The 27,413-nt window shown below is 50.6% G+C and overlaps 2 protein-coding genes across 2 annotated transcripts; one reads left to right on the forward strand and one right to left on the reverse strand.

Annotated features, from left to right (window-relative positions):
• Positions 1-1,596: 1,596 nt before the first annotated feature.
• Positions 1,597-12,995, reverse strand: UTP11 (UTP11 small subunit processome component). The gene is made up of 8 exons (XM_047085574.1): positions 12,856-12,995; positions 8,258-8,319; positions 6,705-6,807; positions 5,969-6,082; positions 5,392-5,485; positions 5,174-5,304; positions 2,778-2,888; positions 1,597-2,041 (listed from the first exon to the last, which is right to left on the reverse strand). The coding sequence occupies exons 1-8, from the start codon at positions 12,916-12,918 to the stop codon at positions 1,958-1,960; spliced, it is 762 nt and encodes a 253-aa protein (XP_046941530.1). The 5' UTR covers positions 12,919-12,995; the 3' UTR covers positions 1,597-1,957.
• Positions 12,996-17,870: 4,875 nt separating this feature from the next.
• FHL3 (four and a half LIM domains 3) lies at positions 17,871-25,997 on the forward strand. The gene is made up of 6 exons (XM_047084851.1): positions 17,871-18,009; positions 23,170-23,343; positions 23,432-23,606; positions 24,621-24,790; positions 24,884-25,070; positions 25,197-25,997. The coding sequence occupies exons 2-6, from the start codon at positions 23,188-23,190 to the stop codon at positions 25,349-25,351; spliced, it is 843 nt and encodes a 280-aa protein (XP_046940807.1). The 5' UTR covers positions 17,871-18,009; positions 23,170-23,187; the 3' UTR covers positions 25,352-25,997.
• Positions 25,998-27,413: the final 1,416 nt, after the last annotated feature.

Raw genomic sequence — 27,413 nt, forward strand, 5'->3', positions numbered from 1 at the left:
CCACTCCTGTCCAACATCCACAGGATAAATCCCTTCCCTGGCTCAGGACTCAGACCTCTATGTCATAAGACCATTAACATTTACTTAGCTCACCACCTCCCCAAAAGGAAGTTCACACAGAGACTGTGAAGCATTTCCTTCCTTAAGGCAAAAGCTACTAACTTCTATTCCCTGGCCCTTCTTCCTACTTTCCAGGGCTCCCAAATCTAAATCCCACTGGGTACACCCTGAGGAAACATGCTTTCATTTTAGGCTTTATATAGGAGCCTAGCAGTCATAGAAACTTATTAAGTTTTAACAATGATTTTCGTTTTCTCTTTAAAATCCAGGCACAGCTGTTCCTCCTCCAGGGGTGAGGTGTAAGCACACCTCCCAGAACTCTGCTCCTCCCACATTTGCTCCAAGCATGCTCAGTCCTGTCTTGACCAGCCTCAGCTTACCACCCCGACATAGACAGGAAGAGTGAGACTCTGGGAAGACAAAGGAGCTGCTACACATGCTCTGCAGTCCGCACCTCCAGGGCACAGGCCTGTACCAAGCCATCTACAGCCTTGGAATCAGGAGCTGGCCAGAAGTGCAGAGGGCAGGAACAGAGCCAGATCTGTCCGATATGAGCTTCATCAATAAGGAGGTGCCACCATGGGTTCCTAGTTCCAAGGGTTTCTATCTGTAGCTATAAAGCGTAAGAGAAAGAAAATTCCTCCTTGGCTACTTTATGAAGCCACTGAATATCCATAAACACAGAAGGAAGGAAGGTAAAATCAGTCTGCCCCCTAAATCAAACATGCAAGCATTAAAAATATTTATTTTAATTTCTACTATGAGCATATACTACTTTTAAAAAATTAATTATGTGTGGCACCTGATGGCTCAGTTGGTTGAGCATCCGACTTTTAATTTTTTTTTTTTTTAAAGTTTATTCATTTTTGAGAGACAGAAAGAGACAGAGTAGGAGCAGGGGAGGGGCAGAAAGAGGGAGACACAGAATCAGAAGCAGGCTCCAGGCTCTGAGCTGTCAGCACAGAGCTCGATGCAGGGCTCAAACCCATGGATCATGACCTGAGCCGAAGTCAGATGCTTAACCAACTCAGCCACCCAGGTGCCCTGAGGATCCAGCTCTTGATTTCAGCTCAGCTCATGATCCCCCGGCTCATGAGTTCGAGCCCCAAACTTGGGATTCTCTCTCTCTTCCTCTCTCTCTCCACCCCTCCCCCCCATTTGCATGTATGCACACGCTCTCTCTCAAAGTAAACTTTAAAAAATAAAAAATTAAGTGATGTAACAAAATGGAAGAATTGAAGTGAAAAAAGATGTAAAATTGTTTACTGTAATTACAACTACAAAACACAAAAACGTAATTAAAAACCAGTACACACCTTTATAGAATGGAGGAAATAGGGGCGCCTAGGTGGCTCTGCCAGTTGAGCATCCAACTCTTGATCTCAGCTCATGATCTCACAGTTTGCTGTCAGCACAGAGCCTGCTTGGGATTCTCTCTCTCCCTCTCTCCTGCCCCTGCTCATGCTCTCTCAAAATAAATAAGTAAACTTAAAAAAAAAAATAAAGAATGGAGGAAATAAACCAGAACACTCACAGTTTTGTTCACTTTCATTGCCCTAGCTGCTAGCACTAATAACTATTTATTGTTCCTCAATTAGTACTAGGATTAGGGAAGAATTCATTTATTTTCCAAATTTGCAGTAATAAGATTATATAACTTTCATAAGGAAAAAAATATATAGGAATATAAAACTAAGGCTGATTTCACAACCCTCAAAACAATAAGACATGGGAAGGGGCTTTAATGGCGTCCACAGAAAAATATCACATGTCAGATCTATAATAAAATTACAAACAGGAAAAATCATGTCATTCAGGCTAATGGAATGTGAAGTTACTCAGGGAAAAAAAAAGGAATTCTCTTCTGTATGGAATGACAAAGCTCATCTGTACCACTTCAACGTTTTCGACGACTCTGAAATTTGTAAATAGCTGGGGAGTTCACTGTTTCTTTCTTCACCTTCACCTTCTGAGTTTTGTCCTACAAAAGATTAAAAAGGTTACCAGTAAATGGTAGGACAGCATTTTGTAAAACAGGAAGGTTAATAAACTACCTATTGGAAAGCCCCTAATTCAGTCCTTCTCAAAGTACAGGAAGGACAAAGCCCTACTATCCTCAAGTATCCCCAGATGCAGTGAATCATGTTCTCCCCTGGGAATCTATAATGCTACTACTATGTTGAAGTTTCCAGAAAAACTGAGAAGACAGGGAGTCAAATCATTTTTCTGTAGGGCTTATTCTCACACGGAACCCTAGTTGAGAAAGGCAGATCTGAATGATCTACAAAGCTGAAGAATTTGACATTTAGAGGAATGGTACTAATATGAAAGGAGCATCACATAATCCTTAGCTGTGCTATTTAACAACACAATGTTGTCTATTTTTAAACACCAATGAGTGACACACACTGCTTTGTTAACCTGCTTAAATGTTACACATAGCTGCTCATAAGCTATAAAGTTCATATGCTACCTGATCCTACCCTTTGCTGTTCCAAAGCACTGACTAATAAGCCCCTTATTACCTTCTTAATCAAGGAACATTTCAACACTGTCAGAGTAACAGACACTGGCTCAAACCACTGCCCCTGAGGAGCAGACATTTTCACTGGGGTTGATTTACACACAGCTGAAATCCAGTCTAAGTTAAAACCTTTACAAGAGAGAAAGGAAAAAAAATAAAATAAAAGGAAGGGCCTAAGGCTCTCTCTCCTTACCAGAAGATCTTTGCGTGTTTGAATTTTCTGTGCAATAACAAACAATTTCTTCTCGCGTTCAATCCGCTGCGTCAGGCAGTTATACTGCTTTTGCCTTTCTTTAGCTATCCGCTGTGGAAGAAATACACACCCGTTTTCAATAAAATTAACAAGATAAAAATGAATTAAAAACTGCTTTTAATCCACTCAAGTCCAAATGCGTAAATGGTTTCATCAACTCCCTCCTCCTTACTCAGAATCAACACAAGGGACCATAAAATTGCCCATTTTAGGAACACCAGATTCTAGAGCTAACAGAACGTTGGAGACTTGCCCAGGGACACAAGGATCACCTGGAACAGAGTCAGGACTGTCCCACGAGTCTCACGGGTCCCAGGAATCTTTCCACTACTACACTAAGCTGTTTGACCTTTGTGTGAGCGTCCCGGTTACCTAAGGCAATGCAGGAATGAGCCAATCCTGGAAACCCTACACAAAGTGAACAGAGAATAGAAAGGCTAATGGACAGTGTGCAGTTGTCTGAGAACCACAGAACTCAGAGAGAAGGACTTTTTCAGCAGAAGCTGACCTGAGAATTCTCACTGCTGAAATATCCCCTCAAAGGCCAGTGGCCCTTCAATTTGGGGGAATCATGAACCCCTGAGAAACTGAAGAAAGCTGTGGATTCTTTCCTGAAATAAATGTGTATGTGTGTTGGTGCAAATTTGTGCAAACGCATATGCCTATCTGCACAAAATGTCTGTGTGGAATGAGAGTGTTCACAGACTTCCTACAGCTCATCCATGGGCCGCCCACCCCTCCAAGTTACAGAGAGATTATAAATTCCCTTACAATCCACCATCAGTCTCTTAATGAAAATATTTTTGCTTTAAACAAAACAACCAGAAGAAACAACACCACTGGACAAGAACAGCAAGATCCAAATCTTTCCAACTTACAAGGCATGTCTGTGAACTATTCTGTTGGGAGCACTAATCTCTTTAGGGACCACCATAACACTTGAGAAGTGTTAGTGACACAGCTAATTGAAAATACAACTAATTGACAAACAGGGTTATCACGAGAATACTAGTCAGCCGGCTCCTCAGCTGGAAGTGTTATCTACAAGGGGGGGACCATCACCGGGCTTCAGATTTAAACAATTCACCAATTCTAGCATAGTCTCGCAGCAGTGGTTTCAGACAGCTTTTGTTTTCACTTTATTACACAGACTGTCAAATTTATGGGATTACCCAATATAGTCAAACTAATTAGGGGTATTTATATTACCAACGCAAGTTTAGCTGCCTCTGAGCTAGAGAAACTGCTGTGAAATTAAACATTGGAAGCAAAGCTGATGCGGTGTAAATGATTCAAATCAAAACAGAACAGCTGTCTGCTTGAAACACATTGACAGCATTTTTTTTTTAATGAATCAGTCAGAAGTGAGAGTTCAACTCCAGAAGGCTCTGAGAAAAAGCATGTCTTCTGCACAAACCCAGTTACAGTGATGGAAAGCACCATAAGGAAAAGTCAATACAAAATTCTGGTTACAAATGTATAATATGTAAAGACTTTTTGAGATGTGTATTTGCTGAAGGTTCAATATCAGAATATACCAAATCCCTAAATCTTCAGTGTCCCCTCCTCTCTCTGCATTTTACAAGGTAGGCATCAGTCACAAGTCTTAAAGGCACAAAGCCCAGAGCGAGAGGTGGGATTCAAATGCAAATCTAAAAGCCAGACCAGGGGCACCTAGGTGGCTCAGTTGATTGACATCAGTTTGGGTCATAATCTCAGTTTGTGAGTTTGAGCCCTTCACTGGGCTTGCTGCTATCAGAGCCCGTTTAGGATTTTCTGTTCCCCTCTCTCTCTGTCTCTCCCCTACTCACACTCTCACACTCAAAAATAAATAAAACATTTAAAACAATTTTTTTAATTAAAAAAAATAAAGCCAAACCCTTAAGCTTCCAACCACTAAGCCACACTATGCCACACACCCCTCAATCTTAAAAACCAAGAAACCTTCATCCATTCCCATCCCATCATCAAATCTTCCTTCCACTTTTCTTTTTTTAAAAAAATTTTTTTTTTCAATGTTTATTTTATTTTTGGGACAGAGAGAGACAGAGCATGAACGGGGGAGGGGCAGAGAGAGAGGGAGACACAGAATCGGAAACAGGCTCCAGGCTCTGAGCCATCAGCCCAGAGCCTGATGCGGGGCTCGAACTCCCGGACCGCGAGATCGTGACCTGGCTGAAGTCGGACGCTTAACCGACTGCGCCACCCAGGCGCCCCTCCTTCCACTTTTCTAAGGGAACTTAATGAGCTTTCCTTAATTATAGTAAATGCGGGGGGAGGGGGTGTGGATCCTAGATTCTCCTAAGCTCAGACCTGAAAGCAATGGAGAAAATTACCTTAAGTCGAGTCTGCTGGGTAACCCCCTTCACTTTCTCCTTCTGCAAGGTCTCTATTGTGGGTCTATTAAAGACTCTGTCAACAAGTTCCGGGGCTGTTCGCAGGTGAGTGGCAATATCAAACTGTTCAACTGAAAGTCAAGACAATTCTTAAGGCACTAACACCAAACATACACCAACATGCTAGACTATCCCAGAAACCCTCAAACATTTCATACCTTCCTTTTTGGTGTCAAAAAAAAACACATGCTTATTCTGTTGCTTCCCCTGGAAATCCAGCAGATGGAGCTCTGATTTCAGTCTTTCAATTTTCTAGAATACAGAACAGGATCTCATTTTACACTGGGTTCTTCCAGGGTATCAGAGATGAATGTCAAAAGTGTAAACCATTTCACATCATTATCACGAGCCAGCAAAAAATGTGCTTCATTCTTTTAAAGAACGGCTAAACATCCATCAAGCACCAACCACAGTTAAGTGACTGGGCTACACATTCCACAAAACTCATTTAATCCTTACAACAATCCCATGAAATAGAAATGAGGAACCAATCTCTCAAGGATGTTAATTTGTTCATAATCATGGGGCTAATAAATGGCAGAGCCAGAATTCAAACCTAAGTCTGTCTCATTTCCAAATCTGAACTCTTTCCACTCTACCATACTGACTACACTTCTAAATCATTATACCATACACAAGTACTTCAAGAAGAAATCAACTTATAATTTGAAGTCACTGAATCTGCATTTCTTTCCTTAACAAAAATACAACAGAACAAAGGGCTTCAGTTGTTACCTTAGCTTCTGCAACCCTTTTCATTTCTATGTATTTGACATCCTGGGTTTTCATCAGTTTCAGCTGTTCTGGAGTTACTTCTTCCTTAGTCTCCTTAATAACGTGAACTCCATCCTAAAATCCAGATTTAAAAGATACAGTCCCTCTTAGATTAAAATCACTGATAAGCTGTCAGCATAGCTTATGACTGGAACAAAGACAACTGAATGCCATCTGCAACAGCAGTCCAATGTACTAAGCCCCTAGATGCATGTTCAATTTAGCACCTCATCATCCACTCTTAGAACAGCTCCAGGCAGAGGTGGCTGGGTGGCTCAGTCAGTTAAGTCTGACTTCGGCTCAGGTCATGATCTCACGGTTTGTGAGTTCAAGCCCTGCGTCGGGCTCTGTGCTGACAGCTCAGAGACTAGAGCCTGCTTCGGATTCTGTCTCTCTCTCTCTCCCTCTCTGCCCCCCACCCCCACTTGCACTCTCTCTCTCAAAAATTAACATTAAAAAAAAAATTAAAGAAAAAAAAGAAAGAAGAGCTCCAGTCATAAGACAACTCAGATTCAGGAGTAGAAATGCATGCTGTTCATGAAGGGACAGTTTGCCTTGGATACTGACCAACAGCATTTGGACCAAGTGGAGAAGGGCTAAATAAAGGCCAAGGCTCCTTCCTCTCCATCTCTTCCCCCATCTTATTTTCTTTATTGAGTTGGAGCTCAGAATACCAACTGATCCATTAGGTACCCACCTGGAGTTTAACCCGAGTCATTTTATAGTAGAATTCATCTGGATTTTTTTCAAGAGCCTTCTTCCGGAGAGCTCTGAGGTACTCTTGCTTTTTCCGGTAGTCACTAAAAGGCAGTTTAAGTGAAGTTCATAACAAAAAAAATCCAAAAACAAAAAAGCACAAACAAAAAAACCCACAAGAGCACACTTTACAAGCATCTAAAGTTCATACAAAATGAAACTCAAAAAAGCCAGAGCAATGACTAGATTTGATCCAGACTCCACCGTCACTAATGTTGAGATCCCGTCACTGTAGGCTACTCTCTTATCCCCAAATTCACCTGAAACTGTCCCCATCTCACATGTTTTAGCGCTTTTTACATCTTTAGAGGGAAACACCAAAGAAAGCACATATTAAAGCTCATTAGAAAGGGTTCTGATCAGGGCGCCCGGGTGGCTCAGTCGGTAAAGCGTCTGACTTCGGCCTAGGTCATGATCTCACAGCTCGTGGGTTTGAGCCCCGCATAGGGCTCTGTGCTGATGGCTCAGAGCCTGCAGCCCGCTTCAGATACTGTGTCTCCCTGTCTTTCTGCCCCTCCCCCACTCACGCTCTGTCTCTCTCCCCTTCAAAAATAAACATTTAAAAAAAAGAAAGGGTTCTGATGCAAGCTTGGGCACCAACTGACCAAATAAGGTTCCAAAACTACACAGCACAGAATAGCATACTGACTAGAATCGTGGACTCTGAAGCCAGACTATCTGGATTAAAACCTTAACTCCACCACTTCTAGCTAAGTAATCCTGGATAATTTAGCTAACCAATCTGCATCTTAATTTAATCTGTAGAATGGGTATGATGAGAACAGTATCCCAGAAGGTTGTTGGGAGGAATAAATAAGTGTAAATATTGCAAGTCTCCCAAAACACTACCTAATCCAATAATAGCACTCAGTTATCATTATTAGCCTTAACTCTGGGACCCAGAGCAATCCACTTAATCCATCACCATCTGTACCAGGAGCACAAAAGGACCTCAGCTGACATGCATAGTTAACAAATAATTATAATTTATTCTCCAAATAAAGTGCCAAAGAAGAAAAATAGAGGTAATTGTTTTATGAAATGTTTTCAGAGTTCATTATCACCCACGCTCAGTCTTATGAATCCATCTTTCATATCTCTTCATTCCACACCACACACGGGGTGATGTAAGAGACTCAACAACTGGAATTTTAGATTCTATCTTGCATTTCAAGAGAAGGGAGAGAAAAAAAGAGATTCTGCTTTTGGCTCAAACACCAAGGCAGGGGCAAATCAAAGCCACTATGAGCAAACTATCTGGAACAACAGAATTAGAAAAAATTCGCAGTGCAACTGTAGTTAAATAAATAACGCTCTGCCCAAACAAAGAGAGAAGTTTAGGGTCACAAACAAGTATCTGACGGGTTGCCAGCGTTCTGGCCATTTTATCAATGGCAGGAAATTATCCCCCGTCAGACACTTGGGCAATCCAGATGCCGTGCAGGGAAGTGGTCAACCTTCTTGGCAGCACCTCTACCGGGAAACCGAACTCACTCTGCGCGAAGTTTGTAATCTTTCTTTTTTTCCAGCAGGCCCAGATGTTTTCGAAAGCCAGGCTAGAAGACAAAAGGGAAAAAAAAAGAAAGTGCTTAGTTCCCCCAGCAAACACATGCCCAAATCAACATGACACCTCACAAGAACAAGAGTCTCTGGAGTGCTCAGTAAATCCATGTCCTTGGAGCCAACTTGCTACCCTGTTCCCTTCCCTCCCCCACTGGGCTCTGCCCAAGGATGAGAGGTACTATATGGACGCCAGAGAGGTCATAAGCACTGCCATAGTAGGTTTCCTGGCCTATTAAGGACAGAGAGAGGCAACAATGACTCGGCACTAAGCAAGCAGTTGCCAGCTGTACTAAAATTACTACAGCCTTAATCCAAGGGTTTAAAAAATACTATGAAGGGAAAATATAATAACAGGGAGGCAACTGTGGTAAGGGCTCTAAATTTAGAGTCCAAGAACTGGGTTCAAATCCAAGCGTTACCTCTTAACAATCTGTGACCTTATGCAAGTCACTTCACTTCTCTGAGCTGCTGTTTCCTAACTTTAAAACGAGAATAACAATACCTGCTTCCCCTGGTTATCATTAGGATTAAATGAGCCTCTGTAAGGGGCAGTGCTGGCACCTGGCCTGGCACAAGGCAAGTACCCACCACATGTTTACTGTTATTATTCTTCCTTTGGTAAGAAGTAAGAGAGAAAACCGAGTGTGACACAGAATACCCTTCTGACACAGAACTTGGATAGCATGGAAGGCACAAGGATTATATCTTGGTATTATCTTTCTACAAGCTATTTGTTGAGCAATTAATATATGTCAGTATCTGTGCTAGATGTTTCTGCCCACATCATCATAACAGGCCACATTTATTAAGCACGTACTCTGTTACAAAGCAATCTGCTGTGCTTGTTACACACAATCTCTTAATCCCCACAACAAACAGGAGAAGTAGATAAAACATACGATTGTTATCCCAATTTTCCAAAAGGGGAATAAAGTTTGGAGAATGACTTACCCAAGAACACAGAATAACTGGCAAAGCTAGAACCAGAACCCACTCTATGTCAGGCCAGAGTCTGTGCTCTTTCCCACAAAAGACCGCATCTTCTCCTGCTCTGAATAATCTCAATTTTTGAGAAGGTACATACACTTTTTTTTTTTTAACGTTTTTTTATTTATTTTTGAGACAGAGAGAGACAGAGCATGAACGGGGAGGGGCAGAGAGAGAGGGAGATACAGAATTGGAAGCAGGCTCCAGGCTCCGAGCCATCAGCCCAGAGCCCGACGCGGGGCTCGAACTCACGGACCGCGAGATCGTGACCTGAGCTGAAGTCGGACGCTTAACCGACTGAGCCACCCAGGCTCCCCAAGAAGGTACATACACTTCTAATACAATACTACACACAAGTTTAAACTTGTATAATATTAGCAGATGACATTTTTAAGTTACCTTGCTCAATTTTTATCCTTGAAATGATGCAACAAATAATTCAATAATTAAAATAACAGCCAAACTGAAATCAAAAACACAACAAACACAAGAAACAGGCGTTGGCGAGGATGTGAAGAAGAAGGAACCCTCATGCACTATGGTGGGAATGAAAATGGATGCAGCCACTGTGGAAAACAGTATGGAGGTTCCTCAAAAATTAAAACCAGAGGGTGGCCCGGGCACCTAGGTGGCTCAGTCGGTTGAGTGTCCGACTGACCTCAGGTCAACTCAGGTCATGATCTCACAGTTTGTGCGTTCAAGCCCCTCATCAGGCTCTGTGCTGACCGCTTGCTTGGAGCCTGCTTCAGATTCTGTGTCTCCTCTCTCTGCCACTCCCATGCTCATGCTTTGTCTCACTGTTTCTCAAAAATAAATAAATGTAAAAAAAAAAAGAAATTTTTTTTTTTTTTTTTGAAACTAGAGAGTGGCCTGGGTGGCTCAGTCAGTGGAGCGTCCGATTCTTGCCTTCAGCTCAGATCATGGGACTGAGCCCCTGTGTCCGGCTTCACACTGAGCATGAAGCCTGCTTAAGATTCTCTCTCTCCCTCTCTTGCTGTCCCTCTCTCCCACGCATGCTCTCACTCGCTCTAAAACTAAAAAAAAAAAAAAAATTCAAAACAGAAATACTCTACCATCCAGGAATCATAGATACTGGCTATCTACCCAAAAATTACAAAAACGCTAATTCAAAGGGATCTGAGTTATAGAAGAAGACTGGCCATTGCATCTGAAGTAGCTCACCTAATTATACCTACTCCCTCCATACAAAACATCTTCAGTAGCTGGCCCACCACCTCAGTGAAGAACCTATGGCATAAAGTCCAAACTTTACCCAGACATAGAGTACCCTGGTCAACATGTTTACCCATCTTTCCAGCATGGCCTTCGTCTTACCTCTCCCACAAAGAGCCTCTATTCCTACTCAAACATGACCGTGTCATGCTTATGTCCAGCCTTAGAAGCCCTCTGTCTTCTGGAGTGCTGGTGGCTCAGTCAGTTAAGTGTCCGACTCTTGGTTTCGGCTCAGGTCATGGTCCCACGGTTCGTGAGTTCCAGCTCCACAAGTTTGAGCCCTGCGTCCGGCTTGCTTGGGATTCTCTCCTGCCCCTCCCCTTCTCTGTTAATCCAAACCAACTACTCACAACTGATATTTTGGATACACTATTCAACCTCTTTAAGCATCAGAGTCCTCATATGGAAAATATGGATAACATCCACCTCATAGACACGCTGTAGATTTAAATGAGATCATCCTTGTACAGCATGTTGGGCTGTACCTAACATACAATCAATGCTCAAAAAGTGACAGCTATTATCATTCCCTTCAAAGTTCAGCAAGTTTCACCAGGAAGCTCCCGCATCATCTCTACTTTTCCCATTCAAATTCCTCATTTGGCAGTGTTCCTGTGCTATCTCTTATACAGGTGCCTCTTTATATATATATATATATATATATTTATTTATTTATTTATTTATTTTTGAGAGAGAGAGAGAGAGAGAGAGAGAGAGACATGGAGTGTGAACGGGGGAGGGCAGATAGAGGGAGACACAGAATCTAAAGCAAGCGCCAGGCTCTGAGCTGCCAGCACAGAGCCAGAAGCGGGGCTCGAACTCAAGAACCATGAGATCATGACCTGAGCTGAGGTCGGAGACCCATCTGACTGAGCCACCCAGGCTCCCCTTTTACAGGTGCCTCTTTATTCATCTTTTAGTGGCCTCTGAATTCCTGGTCTGATTTCTGGCTTTGCCAGTTGCCAACTACAGCTGTATGTCTTTAGGCAAATTACTTAACCTATCTGAGTTTTAGTTTCCCCATCTGCAAATGAGAGAAAATAACGGTACCTACCTCCACACGGTGTCAACAGTTAAATGAGATAACGAGTAAAGCATTCTACACTTTTGGCTCTGGCCCACAACAAACACTGCTATCGTTACTTTTTTTTTTTTTTTTTTAATTTATTTTGAGCGAGCAAGCAAGCAAGTGGGGTGGGGCAGAGAGAGGAGAAGAGAGAATCCCAAGCAGGCTCTACTCTGTCAGGGCAGAGCCCAGCTCAATCTCATGACCCTGGGATCATGACCTGAGCAGAAGTCAAGAGTCACGCTCAAGGACTGAGCCATCCAGGCGCCCCTATCATTACTTTTAGATAGGCCCACAAATAGGTTCAAACAGGTACCACAATTAGGTGGCAAACTGCACTATTGCTCCTAGCACACGACTGAGCACACAGTAAGTGCACAATAAATACCTGATAAATGCTATTAAGGAGGAAGACTGACTCTGGTTAGGAGGCCTTAGTTCCCCTCATCAGTAAGCAACACAACTTTGGACACATCTTTCTCCCTCTCTTCCCCACCTGCAAAATGAAGTTGGACCAGATAACTAGGTTGTATAAGTGGTTTTTAAGCACAGTGAAATGGATGCGCTGGTTCTGCATATATTAAACTAGTTTCTACTCAACTTCCCCAACACAGACACACCCTCCACAGAAGTCCTACAACTGTTTATCCACCTGAATTTGGGGTTTAGGACTCGGCAAGTCACTTCTGCTCTCTGGGCCTCAGTTTGTTCACCTGTACAATGGGGATGGAAAACATTATGGCCTGAGACATAAAAAGCGTATACGGCAGACCTTCATAAGATTCTGCGCTAAGCCCACGCCTGTCGGTGTTACATGATCAGCACCGATCTCTTGGGTTACTGACCCCCGCCCCCCTACGCAGTGGGCAGGGCTCTGCACCCTTAGATGGGGGTTCCAGTTCCAGCCGGTATGCGCTTTGGCCTCACCTTCCTCCCAGGTCAAGCATTTTACACACGGCGTCTCACCCAACTACCTCCGCACTGAAATTCCGCAAGACAGCTTTGACTATACCCAAAGAACCGGTCGGGAGGAAGGCAGGGAACGGGAACGACGACCCCCCTCCCCTCCCCAGGCTTCGAGGCTCCGCCCCAGGCACGCCGGCATCATTAGCATATATTTGCATTTATTTACGTGCCCCAGCGACGCGCCAAAGGGACCTGGTCCCGCAGGTGAGGAGGAGAAAGGGGTGAGGGAGGCACACGGGGCCACGGGCCAGCGCTAGTGGGACCTGTGCGGTCCTACCTGGCTTCGCTCTCGGTGTTCTCGCTGCCGGGACTTAGCCGCCTTCCGAAAAGCCGCTGCCATCGCTACTCACGCCTGGAAAAGCTCAGGAGACAACGCCAGACCCGCACCGCCTCAGCCGCCTAGTACCCCGATCCTACCGGAAGTAGGCCAGGGCGCCAGACGCTTAGAACCGCCCACTTCCTCCCCGCAGCCTATCCGACCCGTGCCTTCCCGGAACTACGTCATCTAGCAAAGGCGTCCAGCGCGAGCTGCTTCTGGGAAGTGTAGTTTCCTAGGTCTAGTCTCGTGACCCTGCGAGACTAAGTTCTCATTCGCCAGAGCTTGTGCACGTGTACCCAGATCTCTCGTTTTCGCGCTCGGCTCCGCGTGGTCACCTGGGAACACGTGGCTGGCACTGCCCTGGGGCTGAGCCGTGCTTGGAGTGTGCGCATGTGCAGTCACCAAACAGCTCTGCTCCACTTGCCCTATTTACACGGTGTGTTTAGAGGCAGGAACCGTGTGAATTTTAACGTGTACAGGAAAGAGCGTTCTACAGACAGGAGACCTTAAAACCAGGTTTGGCTCTGCCACTTACCAGCAGCTGTGACTTTTGACAGGTCTCTTGACTTTAATGAGCATCATTTTTCTTCGTCCATAAAACAAGGATAATAATAGCGTACACCGCTCGCTTCACAGGGCCGTCAAGAGACTCACAGTTGAATGGAGGAGTTCTATCCCTTACAGTAGTTGTAAAGTTGGAGTCCCTCACACCCTCTGGGGCATGGCAGCTGGCTGACAGGACGGGTATCAGAGGCAGCACAATGTAATGATTAGGACCATAAACCATACAGGTGTGATCTGATGCTAACAGCCACCAGCCAAGACAAAATTAGCTTCATTTAACCTCTGTCTCCCCATCTGTAAAATGGTGGTAATAATACTATTACTTACAGAATTGCTGCAAGGATGAAATGAAATGGTATGTCTAAGGTGTTTGCTGCCGCGTTCACCTCTTAACAAGTTCACAGTCGGGACGCCTGGGTGGCTCAGGCGGTTAGGCATCCAACTTGGGCTCAGGTCATGATCTCACGGTTCGTAGGTTCGAGCCCCATGTCTGGCTCTGCCCTGACAGCTCAGAGCCTGGAGCCTGCTTCCGATTCTGTCTCTCTCTCTCTCTCTCTCTGCCCCTCCCCCCTCTCTGAAAAAAATAAACATTAAAAAAAAAAAAACCTCACAGTCAATTGGAGCAATGGATGTTGTTGTTGTTACTACTATTGTTACTAAACCTACCCATAAGGATAGAGAGAGGGTTGGGCACAGCAGAGCTCTTCAGAGGCATTTGGTTTCTTTTCCACTACACGAAGCTAACCCTCAGCGAGTCCTATAATAGCACCCATTTGTCATGACAGAGCTCACTCCTCCAGCTGAGACACTCTGAGGAAATCCTCTCCTCAGTCCCAGGAAGCGCGAGTCTAGTAGACGGGTGGGTACGACAAAGCTGAAAGTAGCTGAGATCGGCCACGTGACAAGTTTTTCCCTGCCTGTCCGTCCAAGCCTTGCCCAACGCAGGCACATAGGTTAACAAAACCTCCACCTCATTTGTGACTTAACCATTGAAACACAAGGTCCTTCATGATTTAGCCCACCTTCCCAGTCTCAGCTCAATTAAGTGGGCCCAAGAATCAGCCCTGGAATTGAATTGCAGACCCACAACCTATCAGCTTGAATTTAGGGCCACATCGTCAAATTCTCTGAGCCCCGTGTCCTACTCTACCAAATAGCGATAATAATATAACCAACTCCTGTGGCTTTTGTGAGAACCCAAGGAGGCAACGACTAGCACTTAGCATGGTGCCCTGCATATAGTCAGTATTTAACATGTTAGCTCTCCCTCTACCCACTCCCCCCCCCACCCCACACGCACATATTCATTTCACCCTCTGCACCCACAGAGCATCACCAGGTTTGGGGGCATGAGAAGACTGTTTCTGGGCAATCTAAAAGACACTGTCTGCTAAGCCATGAGGTCTGGCAGGGGCTCCAGGCAGCCCAATGGGTAAGAGCAGGCAATACGTCCAGAGAAGGAAGGAAGTTTTCTCACTGGGGGAAGGAGGGCTTGTGATCACAAGCATCAAGGAGTGATTCAGCACCCAGAGGAAACCATGAGAAACCTGTCAGTTGTCAGTTGTCAGGCTGTCGCCTTGTCTTAAAAACACTTCCAAGGTGAAAGATGGCTGGGAGACCCTGAACAAGCCCCCTTCCACCACAAGATAAGAAAGGGTAGGTGGGGGCCTCCTTGGTGGGTGAAGAGACAACCAGCTCCCACTGTATGACCCAAGGTTAGTCAGGCTCTGCTTCCAGCCTCTGCTCAAATACACCTGTTCCCTACAGGGAGGGTGGGGGTGGACTGATGGGAAACGGGAACAAGGAGTCCATGTGGCTGATCCCTAGACCTTCCTGGGGCACGTTGTCCTCCTGGACCAACAGAAATGTGAGCCCACTTGGGAGCTAGAAATGGGAAGGGGAAAGGACAAAGCCCCTGTCCTACACCAGCGTCCCTCCCCCAGGCTGAGCCAAGTCAGAAATCTAATTTTCTCTGGCTTCCAGATTCCTGGCCCCAGCAGCAGAAACTTAACAACTGACCATGAGAAGGAATATGTTGGGCAGGGCGGGAGTCCCACCTCTTCAATACCTACTGTGTACCTTCCTTCAAGACTCACAAGAATGCTGTGAGACAGGGGAGTCCACTACTCTTCACAGATGAGCAGACTGAGGCTTAATACGGTTGAATGACTTAAGAGGCTGCAGGGCCTGACAGTTAAGCTCTTTTGGCATAAGGAGCTTTGACATTTGACTGGATATGAATCCAGGCTTTGCCATTAGTAGCTGTGTTGCCCTTGGCAAGTTAACTCACTCTCTCTGTACCTCCATCTTCTCATCCTTAAAATGGGTATAAGAATACATATTTCATGCGACACCTGGGTGGCTCAGTCAGCTGAACCCCTGACGTAGGCTCAGTCATGATCTTGCAGTTCATGAGTTCAGGCCCCATGTCGGGCTCTGTGTTGACAGTTCAAAGCCTGGAGCCTGCTTCAGATTCTGCCTCTCTCTCTCTCTCTCTCTCAAAAATAAATATTTAAAAATATATTAAAAATATATATATTGCATACCGTTGTTGGAAAATCAATTACACTAATATATGCAAAGTGCTTAGGCAGAGATCGGTGCAAAGATCTCAGGAATTACTGGCTCTTATAAAAGCTGTTCAGCAGAGATTCAAGCCATGAGTAAATACCAGAGACCCCCAACTCTACCTTTGATCCAACACCTTCCTTAGTCATAACCCCTCCCTCTCGGAAGGCTACTCATCTTTGCCTCCCCTCACCCCAGAGCAGACCCCTTCTTGTCATCTCTCCAACCTGGCAATCTTCCCTGCCCTCCCCAGGGCCAGGAGTCTTCTACATCTTCAAGACAAAACCCAGAGAAAGGGCACACCCATGGGCTGGCTGTTCACCCTCTGGACTCCAGATAGCAGGTACCTGTGATCCAAACTGGGGTGGAGGAGAGTTGAAACTGAAGCAGCATCTGTCATTCCTTCATTCATCAGGTATTAATTATGTGCCAGACCTTGGAGCAGGTATGGGGAATACAGGAGTGAATAAGAAGAAACCTGTCCCTGCCCTCATGCAACTTACAGTCTAGGCATCAGGCACAATAATACACAAACAATTGGTTTAATTTTGGAAGGAAACCTGGCCTCGGGGGTGACTTGGTACCCAGGAAGGCGGGCATATGATTCAGAGATGGGAGAGGAAGGTACTCAGGAGCCCCAGCCTGGGAGGGAATGAGTCTGTGCTCTGAAAGCTTGGCTGGATCCAGCCTGGGGGATGGGAGAGCCTCTGTGGGCATCTCTTACTCTAGAGGCTGAGGTTATTTCTAGGGTTGGTTTGTTGTCTCTTGTTTTCCAAACAGCACAGCAGAACCTCCTCCTCCCTCCCCCATCCTACCAGATCGAGGCTATTTATGCCTAGTGACAAGCCTGAGGATCCCAGGGGGGGTGGCCTCAAGGACCTGGAGGGGCCTTGTGTCCCTGGCAGCCGCCAGTCCTCCCTCCCAGGCACAGGGAGGAAGCCAGAGGATTGGAAACTGTAGAGGTGGGGAGTCCTCCTCCCCACCTCTACAGTTCCCTCCACTTCCCTCCACACTGGGTGGTTCCCTCCACTTGCCTCCACACTGCCGCCTGCAGTGCCCCATCCCTGCACACTCCTCACACCCCTCCCTGAGAAATCCAAAAATCGTGGGGCCAAGGGCTAGGGTCTCCCCTGGGCCTCAAAGGTCAAAACTATTCCTGGGCATTGTGGAACCCAAGGCGGAGCTCGTCTGTCCCAGGGTACAGCTGGAGGTGAGGAGGTGGTGACCTCTGTTTTTGCCCCCCAGAGTTGTGAAATCAAGCCCTTTGAAGGTCCAGGCTCTAACCAGGGTTGGGGGTCCTCTCTTCACTCCTTGTTTCCTGAGAACACCTTGGTTCCCACTAATAAGAGCCATGACAGCAGTCAAAAGCACCCGCTCTTGCGGGCTGAAGTCCTCTTTTACAAACTCGGGCTACGTGTGACCCCTGGGGGTAAGCTGGGGGGGGGGCATGAAGATGGTATGTGGACTCTTGGTCCCCCAGTGGACCTTGTTCGGCTGGGTCCCGTACCCCTCGCCTGAGACCGAGTACAGCCGTCTCCCGCTGGCTGCTGGTGGGAGGCGTGGGGGAGGCTGGGAGTGAGGACAGAGAAAGCAGGGAGGGGACGGGGGCGGGGTCCTGGCGGCCCGGGGAGGTAGGGAGAGCCAGGTTAGACTGGGCGGGCCGAGGGGCCCTGGGGCGGGATCGGGCCCAAAGAGGAGGTGTGGGCGGGGTCTGGCCCCCAGCCTGCGGGATGCGGGGCCGGGGCGGGGTCCGCACTCTGCGGGCAGGGGCGGCCGGAGGCGGGGTCCGGGCGGGGCGGGCCCCGCGCGCACTTCCTCGGGGAGGGGTTGGGGCCGAGCTCCCACTCGCCCACACAGTCCGTGTGCAGCCGGCACCCTCACCGGCGGCGCGCTCGGCCCCCGCTCGGCCCGGCCCGCAGGTACGAGCCGCCGCCGAGGGACGCGCGGCCCGGCTTCCCCGCTCCCGCCGCCCGCTTCGAGGTGAGCTCCCCGCCGTGCCCGGCGCCGAATCCCCGCTCTGGGCCCCGGCCCCCGCCCCCCGCCCGGGTCCGGCCGCGATAACCTGGGGACGCGCTTGGAGCGGGAGGCGCGGGGGCGCTGAGCCCCGGAGGGCGCCCCCCCGGATCGCACGGATCCCGGCCGCCCGGCGGCCGGGCGGGGGCTGCTTCGAGACTTGGCGGGGGGAGGGGGCCAAGTTTGAAACGGAGAAGCCAGAGTCGAGCGAGGGACCGAGAGGGTTCGAGAAACTGAGGCTCCCAGAAAGGCCGGTGGAGCGAGAGCGAGACAGGGATACGAGCGATAGGCTTAGATAGGGGGAGGCTCAGGGATGCCCGAAGCAGGGACAGAGACTTGGGCGTAGAGTCACCGAGAGCCGACCGGAGGCATAGGGAGGGACCCAGGTTTTGTGGAACGGAGCATTTGAGGGAGAAGCATACAGTGATCCCAGTGAACACGCTGTAGCGCCCTTCCCAGGGCCTTGCAGGGTCCTGGACGAGTAAGGGGCCCTTGAAGCCTAAGCTTCTTTAGCCTTGTGGTAGATCAGCCTCTGTGAGGCCTATAGAGAAGTCCAGAAACTGGAGACAGAGACACTTAGGAACAGAGATGTTAAGAGAGAGAGAAGGGGTGGGGTGGGAACCCCTAGGAGACCCTCAGATACCAAGACTTGGGTGTACAGAGGTAGAAATCCGCAGAGCCGGGCCCTTGCAAGATGACTAGCCCACCCAAAACATAAAGACAGCTGAAGTGTGCAGAGACACAGACATGCTGAGTGGGACAGAGCTGGCTCTGACGGAGGTGCACTGACAGCTTGGGTCAGACCTGGAGAGACTCAGGCCTGAAAAGACTGGGAAGCAAGGATGTGGAGAAACAGAAACTCTGGGCCAGCCAAGCCCCTGTGAGGCAGAGGACCTGAGACAGACTGAGATCAAAAAGGAGCCCCAGGCATACACCAAGACAGCCCCAACTTATTTTTAAACTCAAATCTTGGACGCACTGCTTCAGCCCTGGGGGATCCGGGGTGAATGAACTGTTCCTCTCCCGTCCCCAGAGCAGCTGCTGGATCCTGCCTCCCATCCCCCCCCTTCCCCTAAACTGCTCTGACTCCCAGGCCCCATGGGGGGAGGGGAGGGGAGAAGGGAGAGTTTGGGGTTGGTGCCTGATAGCAGGATGTGGGGGGTGAGGAGAGTTAGGTTTCTCCCCTTAAATCTCCTGTCAGTTCCTGGGACTTGGGGGGGGGGGAGGGGTCTGAGCTGATCCTGACTCACAGCTGCGGGGCCTCGCCAGGGTCCTCCTGGACAGTATAGGGTGGAGGTGGGGGCGGGGGAGAGTTGAGGGGTTGGCATGGGTAGTTGGAAGGGCTTCTGGTTGTCTTCCAATCGCGGGGTTAGCAGCTGGGAAGAAGAGTCAGGCTCCTGTGCTAGTGATGTCACCAAGTATCTCCTGTGTCCCTGCTCTTAATGTTGACCACCCTCTTTACCACCACTGCAGCATTTTTAGAGAGACAAACAGGAAAGGGCTCCAGGCTGGAAAGCAGGGAACCTGGCCTCTCTGAGACCTGAGTGACCTTGGGCCTGGCTTGTAGCCGGTTTCTGTACTCAACTGTAAGATGGGGATGGTACCCTAACCTGCCTGCCTTTTGTGAGATCCAGTGAAATCGTGGCTGGGGTTGCACTTTGTGAGAGGCCACACTTTGTGTGAACACCTGCGTACCTGTGTGAGTTACGCTCACTGGGATCAGGCTGGCCCCACTGACCTCCTCAGCCAGCCCCATAACCTGGGCCTCTTTGCTTCCCCCAGCAGAACTGGAAGTTGGTGGGGGGGGGGGGGTCCCTCTTTGTTCTCTCCCTGGGTTTACCCTGGGAATGTCCAGATCAAAACCCAGGCCAGCTCCCTGACCCAGGCCTGGCTCAGAAACTTGACTGACCCCAGTGTGAGTGAGGGGGCTAATAATAAAAACACCGATGGCTACCATTTACCGACTATTCACTTTTTGCCAGGTGCTTTCCAAGCACCAACATTTAAGCCTAACGACAACCCCAGGAGTAGGAGGTAGTCTTAGATAAGAAAATAGGCCCAGGAGCTTCAGTGACTTGCCCAAGATCACCCAAATAGTAAGTGAACAACAAGTCAGGATTCAGATCCACATGCCACATTTGGGCCTCTATCACTACATGCCACAGCCATTCTGAGCTCTGGGAGGTGCCAGACGTGTGTGTCTGGGTCAGGTGTAGGAGTGAAGTGTGTGTGTGTGTGTGTGTGTGTGTGCATGTGCATATTGGTGGGAGCAGGGGCTGAGAGCCATCTGGCAGACTGAGCAGTCTACCCTGTGCTCGAGCGTGCACACGCGCGCGCGCACACACACACACACACACACACACACACACTAGCCATGAAGGAAAATAAGATTGGCTCTCTTCCTAAGGGCTAAGCTCCCTTAGCCCTGCCAGGGAAAGTGGGAGGGAGATGGGGAGGAAGGGGGATGGGCAGGGACAGGTGGGCCTTGATAGTGCCCTTCACTGTCCTCATTAAAGCCCAGCTGGATGGACTAGGGACTAGGGAATTCTGGGAAGGAAACAGAAGCCATGCTCATACCCTATTTGGGGTGCCCCTGTCTCAGAGTGGTGATTGCATCCCAGGGGATGGCCCCAGAGCTAGCCTGGGCCTGGGAAGGTGATGGCTGCTGTGGGCCAAGCCAGGAAGGAAGGAAAAGACCCAGGGCACCCCTGGACAGACCGTAGCCACACTCCACCTGTGTGGCCCCCTGCTGCCCAGTGGCTGACAGCCCAGACGACACTCAGATGTTGTGCCAGAGGAAACCCAGGCCCGACTGGTAGGGAGCGGACTGAGAAAGAGGGCTACGCTCTACCCTATAGCACAACTCTGCCCCAGGAGTCACTTCTCTGAAGACCCCAGCCCCTGGAGGCCTCATGGCCTGGCCCTGGGTACAAACTTTGTGCCCCTCCCCCCCCCCCCCCCCCCATTGTACAGAAGGGCAGTTTTGAGTTCACAAACCATCCCTTCAAGAGCCAGGCCCTCCAGGCTTGGGGCATTTGCTGGCGCCTGGAGTCTGAACTCCAAGCCAGAGCAGTGCTTCTTGGCCAGAATTTCCCACTGGGGGTGGCTGAGAAGAGGAGGTCTTTCCCTCCACTTGAGCCTGGGCAGGCTCTGGGGACTGCCAGTTACTGGGGTGAATGGGGGGAGGGGGTAGTGGGTTTGGTGGGTTCCTTTGTCCTCCCCAGGCTCCTCTGAAGCTGTGGGAACATCCCCTTCCTCTGAGTCCTGGTAGTTCCTCTCCACCCACCCTAGGATCCAAGCCCTTAGAGAGCAGACTTCATGATGGAGGAGGCTGGGGGTGGGGAGCTCTGAATCTGGGGCTCGAGACGAGTAAGGGACAGCAGAAGGGACTGAGAACCCCACTTCCCTACCCCCCCCACACTCCCCATGCTCCTGTTCCAGAGGCAGCTGTGTGTATGACCTCATCCCACAAACATGCTTTGTTCCTGAGAAAATGGAAAGTGTCTGAGGTTTGGTGGGGGCTGGGTGTCTGCAGCAGCAGCTCTCAGGGCTCCCCCCTGCCTGACTCCCCACCCGAGAGGGGGCCTGATTGGGGAGAAAGTGTCTCCTGTGACTCCCACTCTCACCCTCCACTCCCCCTGCCCCAAACCCTTAGAAACCAGAAAAGCTGGGGAGAGGCTGTTTCTCCCAGAGGCAGGGGGTGGGAAGTAATGACCCCAGGGGATGGAAAGAACTGCCAGGAGCGGATGCCCCCGTCGGAGATGGCAGGGGGCACGCTGCATAACCTCCATCTTCAGTTTACCTCTCCCTCCCCTGGCATCTTCATTCCTTCTTCTCTCCCCTGTTGTTGGTCAAACCTGACATCTGGCCATCTGCGCTGCCACAGCTGCTGCATATGTTGCAGGCCAAGGCTGCCCAGTCTGGTGTGACCAGAGACCCCGCAGGGGCCAGAGGGGGGGTGAGGGCAGAGGGTCCAGCTGGGGAAGCTTGGCTGTGTCCAGCTTGCAGGACTTCCTTCCTGCTTAAACCTAGGCTGAGCCTCTCAAGTCCTTGCTTGGGCTGATTCTGCAGGAGGGAGGCCCGAGGTGACTTCCACCTCCGCCATTCGCGACCCAACATCCTTCTACACACCCCATTCATGTCCCTATGCTCCTCACTCCGGAGCTCTGGCTAGAGGTTCCTTTTTCCATGTCGCTAGGGCTCCTTCCTGGGAGTCAAGAGAGGGTGGGGGTGCTGTTTATATGGGATATAGAGTGGGGTGGCTCCCTGCCCCTGCTGTTGTCCCCTCAGGGACAGTAGGAACAGTGGAAGCTACACTCAGGCTGGGGCAGGAAATGAGTCACTGACCCAGGAAAAGCCCCCTCCCCCCAGATCTGCCAGGGCCCAGATAAGAAAACAACTTCTGCTTCCTGATTTTTTTTCCTGACCCCTTCTCTCCCTCCTCTCCCCGCCCCGAACCCCCATTAAATGCAGAAATAAACATGCAGGGGGTGCCTGGGTAGTTGAGTGTCCTATTCTGTATTTTGATCCCTGATCACGGGATCATGGGATCGAGCCCCGCATCTGGCTCCTCGCTGAGTGTGGAACCTGCTCGAGATTATCTATATCCCCCTGCCCTTCTCCCCCCACCCCGGCTCCTGTGCGTGCTCTCTCTCTCCCTCTCTCTCTTTCTCAAATAATTAATTGGTTAAAAAAAAAAAAAGAGGGACGCCTGGGTGGCTCAGTTGGTTGAGCGTCAGACTTTGACTCAGGTCATGATCTCGCAGTTCATGGGTTCGAGCCCCACGTCGGGTTCTGTGCTGACAGTTCAGCCTGGAGCCTGCTTGGATTTTGTGTCTCCCTCTCTGTGCCCCTCCCCTGCTCGTGCGTGTGTGTATGTGCGTGTGTGCGTGTGTGTGTGCGCGTGCACGCCTGCACGCTTTCTCTCCCTCAAAAAAATAAACGTTAAAAACAAAAAAGAAAGAGAACAAATGTGCCAGACTCCTCGGTTTCCAGAAGCAGCCCTTCCTCTTCACCACCTGTTCTGACCTGGCATTTCTTATGCCTGGTCTCTTGCAAAAGGCTTTTACAAAGGGCTGAGTCACAGCCCCTCTGGGTGACCCACGCCCCACCTTTTGCCCCTGGCAGGGCGCACTCATAGCCACCATGAGCGAGTCCTTTGACTGTGCGAAATGCAGCGAGTCCCTGTATGGCCGCAAATACATCCAGACGGACGACGGCCCCTACTGTGTGCCCTGCTATGACAATACCTTCGCTAACACGTGTGCTGAGTGCCAGCAGCTTATCGGGCATGACTCAAGGGTAAGGACTGGACCTGACAGGGCAAGGAGTGGGTGGAGGCTGGCGGAGGGGGCAAAGGTGCCAGTGTCCCTTGCCACACGCCCCGCAGGAGCTGTTCTACGAAGACCGCCACTTCCACGAGGGCTGCTTCCGCTGCTGCCGCTGCCAGCGCTCACTGGCCGATGAGCCCTTCACTTGCCAGGACGGGGAGCTGCTCTGCAATGACTGCTACTGCAGCGCCTTCTCGTCGCAGTGCTCCGCCTGCGGGGAGCCCGTCATGCCTGGTACGTCCCCTGGGGGGCTCGCCGTGTGTGGGACCAGGTGCCTGCATCTGGGTAGGGTTCTTGCACACACAAGGGACTGGTGCATGTATGGTGCATATGTGGAGGCTGACTATGCTTAACACCTGCACACACAGCATCTTTCTGGAAATTCAGTGTATACAGGATGGGTCATGCCCGTGTGCTCCCGGGAGATTAGCATGCACGGGGACTGGCATACCCAGCTGTACACACGAAAGCAGAGCATGTACAAGAACGGACAAGCTTGGTACATTCCTGAGGGTTTGGCGTGTGCCGCACCAGCAGGCCTGCTACGCGCCTGTGAGTTGACCGTGTATGGGCAGACGGACAGGCTTGGTACACGCCGGGGCGCTTAGCACGTATGAGCGCCTGCACGTGTGGTACATGCAGAACCGAGAAGTGCAAGGAGACCATCATGCTCGGTGCATTGGGGCTTGGTGTGTGCAGAAGCAGATAAACAGAGGGCTTCACGTGTGTGGTGACCCGCATGCCTCATAGTTACGTGAGGCTTGAGGACGTGTGGAGCATGACATTGTTAGGACATGTCAAGGCTTAGCGTGTACTGATCGATCACGTCCGGGGCATTAGAATTCTGTGTGGGCAAAGACTTGCTTGGCTAGTATATGTAGGATCGTTGTGGTGTGCTCAAACCATCACGTCTGGCATATAAGGGCTTAGCGTATACCGAGTCATCGTGCCTGTGACACGAAGGCCTGGCGTATGCTGAGACAGTCATATCTGGTACACATGGGGACTTCGCTTATGCCAACTCCTCATGTCTAGTTTCTGGGAGCCTAGCATGTGCCCAGCGAGCGTGTGCAGTGTTCGGGGGAGGGTAGCATGTGCCATATATGGGGCCAGGGTCCTGCTGCATGTGCATGGATGCCACCCTGCTTAGGCTGTGGGGACAGCGGGGACCCTCCTCGGGAGGGTAGCAGAGGGTGGCACTCAGGAGCTTAGGACACAGCCTCTGAGTGGGACCCCTGTTCCCCACAGGGTCCCGGAAGCTGGAATATGGAGGCCAGACGTGGCACGAGCACTGCTTCCTGTGCAGTGGCTGTGAGCAGCCGCTGGGCTCCCGTTCCTTTGTGCCCGACAAGGGTGCTCACTACTGCGTGCCCTGCTATGAGAACAAGTTTGCGCCTCGCTGCGCCCGCTGCAGCAAGGTGGGGGCTGGGCCAGTGGGGTGGGGGTGAGCCAGGCTCTGTTGTGGGGTGGGAACTGCCACTCCCTCCCACTGACAGATGCTGCCCCCGTAGACGCTGACACAGGGTGGCGTGACATACCGTGACCAGCCCTGGCATCGAGAATGCCTGGTCTGCACAGGGTGCCAGACGCCCCTGGCAGGGCAACAGTTCACCTCCCGGGACGACGATCCATACTGCGTGGCCTGTTTTGGAGAACTCTTTGCACCCAAGTGCAGCAGCTGCAAGCGCCCCATCACAGGTGGGACAGAGGTCAAAGGACAGAGCGGGTAGGGTGCAAGCAAGGGAATGGGATCTGGTGTTGGGTGAGGCTGAGGGACAGGACCGCGCTCCGGATCCGCAGAGCTAACCTCCGGCCTCCCCCCAGGACTCGGTGGAGGCAAGTATGTGTCCTTTGAAGACCGCCACTGGCACCACAGCTGCTTCTCCTGTGCCCGCTGCTCCACCTCCCTGGTGGGTCAAGGCTTCGTGCCGGATGGAGACCAAGTACTGTGCCAGGGCTGCAGCCAGGCAGGGCCCTGAGCCAGGACTCCTGGGCCCAGGGCCTCCCAAACCAGGGCTCCAGGACTAAGGCTCCTTTTCCAAACCACCTTTGGGACCCAGCCCCACCCCCCACCCCCAAATTGGGGCTCCTCCTGGGCTCCAGGATTCAGCCTCCCTGCTCCCACATCCCAAACCGGTACTCCCTGACCCAGGGCTCCCAAACCTGGGCTCTTATGGAGCCTCCATGATTCAAATCCCCTCTGCCAACCTAGACTCCCCCTACAGTCTGGGTTCCCAGATCCCAAGCCCTCTCCCCAAATCAGGGCTCTAGACCCAGCCGTCCAAACCTGGACTCTGGGGCCCAGGCCCCCTTTGATCTAGACTTCTTTCCTGAGACGTTAGGTCCTCTGTGGGTGCCTGAGAAGTCCTCAAAAGTGGGCTGTATTCAGGTTTGACCCTCCCCACCGTCATCCCAATCTAGCCTCGGGGCTGGGGCTCTCTGGACAGCAAAACAGGCGTTGACACTTTAAAGGGGTCCTAGAGCACAGGGTTTTGCCCATCCGGTATCTGTCGAGTGTTTTCTCCTTTCATTTGAGCTCCATTCTGCCCGGAGATGGGCAGAGGGGGTGGGACTGGCTCACCCCGCCCTTCCAGATTCTGCAATAAAGCAGTGTGAGGAAGCGAAGGCCTCTGTGTGTTTGTCTGGGTTTGGCGGGGGGTGGGTGGGGGGGCGGGGGAGGAAGGTTCCCTGGCAGACAGGGAGGCTCTGAGGCTTTTCCAGACCTCCTCCGTGCAGGGCAGAGGAGGAAGCTGCTGGGATGGGAAACCTCCGGAGAACGGGGATCCCGCCGCTGCTACTGTCCATCTCAGGCTCCGCCAACCTCCCCTCTGCTGGCGAAGGACTTTTTCCTCCGGGTGGGGAAGGGAGGGGGCTTGGGGGAGGTCCCGGACGGGAGCGGAGTTGGCAGCGGGTTCCCCATCCAGTACAAACCGCCCCCCTCCACTGGCAGCTCTTCCCAAATCCCGCTGAGCACCCTGTGCGGATTCCCAGTCTGGGCCCAGACCCTCAGCCCCCTTCCCCCTCTTCCCGAGGATTAGCGGAGGCGGCCCGGGATCCGCTCGGGGCCGCACGTTTTTTGCCAAAAAAGGCAAGGATGCAGCTGCACGCGCCGCGGGAACATCTGGATCCGATTCCCGGCATGAATGGGTCACGGCCCCGCCCCCCCGTGATTCAGGGGCGGAGGCGGGAGTGAGCGAGGGGGGTTGTCCCCCAAAGTGGGGAGATGGGGCGGAGCGCTGCTCCCCACCGCGGGTGTCGGTCGCCCGCGGCCCCTGCCCCGCCCTCGGCCCCCCGACGGTCGGGGGCGCGCTCCCGGCACGCGCGGCGTGGGGCACTCCTTGTCCTGCCCGCCGCCTCTTGGGGTGGGGACCCGAGCTGCAGAGCGAGTGGGCCTTAGGGTCTCGTGGGGGAGGGGCCCTCCGGTCCGGCAGAACCACGCGATCATATGTATCTCATACTAAATCCTCCCAGAAATCCTATGAGGCGGGCATTTTTCCATTTCACAGAGGTGCAGACGCCGCTTGCCAGTTCCCCAAAGTCACCTAGGTAATCACAGGTGGATTATTTTCAGACTGCCTCCCGGGCCCGATGCAAATCCTAAACTTTCTGAGACTGTGGTTGCCATTTTTCAACAAACCTTTACAAATACCCAACATGTGTCCTTACAACTGATAATTATATGTTTACATTTTTGTCTCTTTCTCCCAACGGCTTCTGTGAAGGCTGGGCTCGCGCCTGCCTTGCTCACCCTTCTATTTTCAACTCCCGGCACTTACTACTTGTTCAATAAATACTTGTGGAGGAAGGGTAGTCCAAGCATAGAAAACAGCTGGTGCAAAGAACGGGAGGCTTGAAAAAACATATGGCGCTTTGGGGAAGCAGCAAGTAATTTCATTTGGAGGAAGTGCCAAGAGACTAAAATGGCAGGCAGAAGCCAGGTCACAAAAAATCGAATGCCAAGTTAAACAGACCTCACCCTGAGGGTAAGCAGCCAGTGGAAATGTTTCAGCAGGGGCATAAGATGATCACTCTGACTGCAGC

Source organism: Lynx rufus, unplaced genomic scaffold (genome assembly GCF_022079265.1).
Source record: "Lynx rufus isolate CCGP_SWC_20201006 ecotype Redwood Valley unplaced genomic scaffold, mLynRuf1.p SCAF_2, whole genome shotgun sequence".
Taxonomy (NCBI): domain Eukaryota; kingdom Metazoa; phylum Chordata; class Mammalia; order Carnivora; family Felidae; genus Lynx; species Lynx rufus.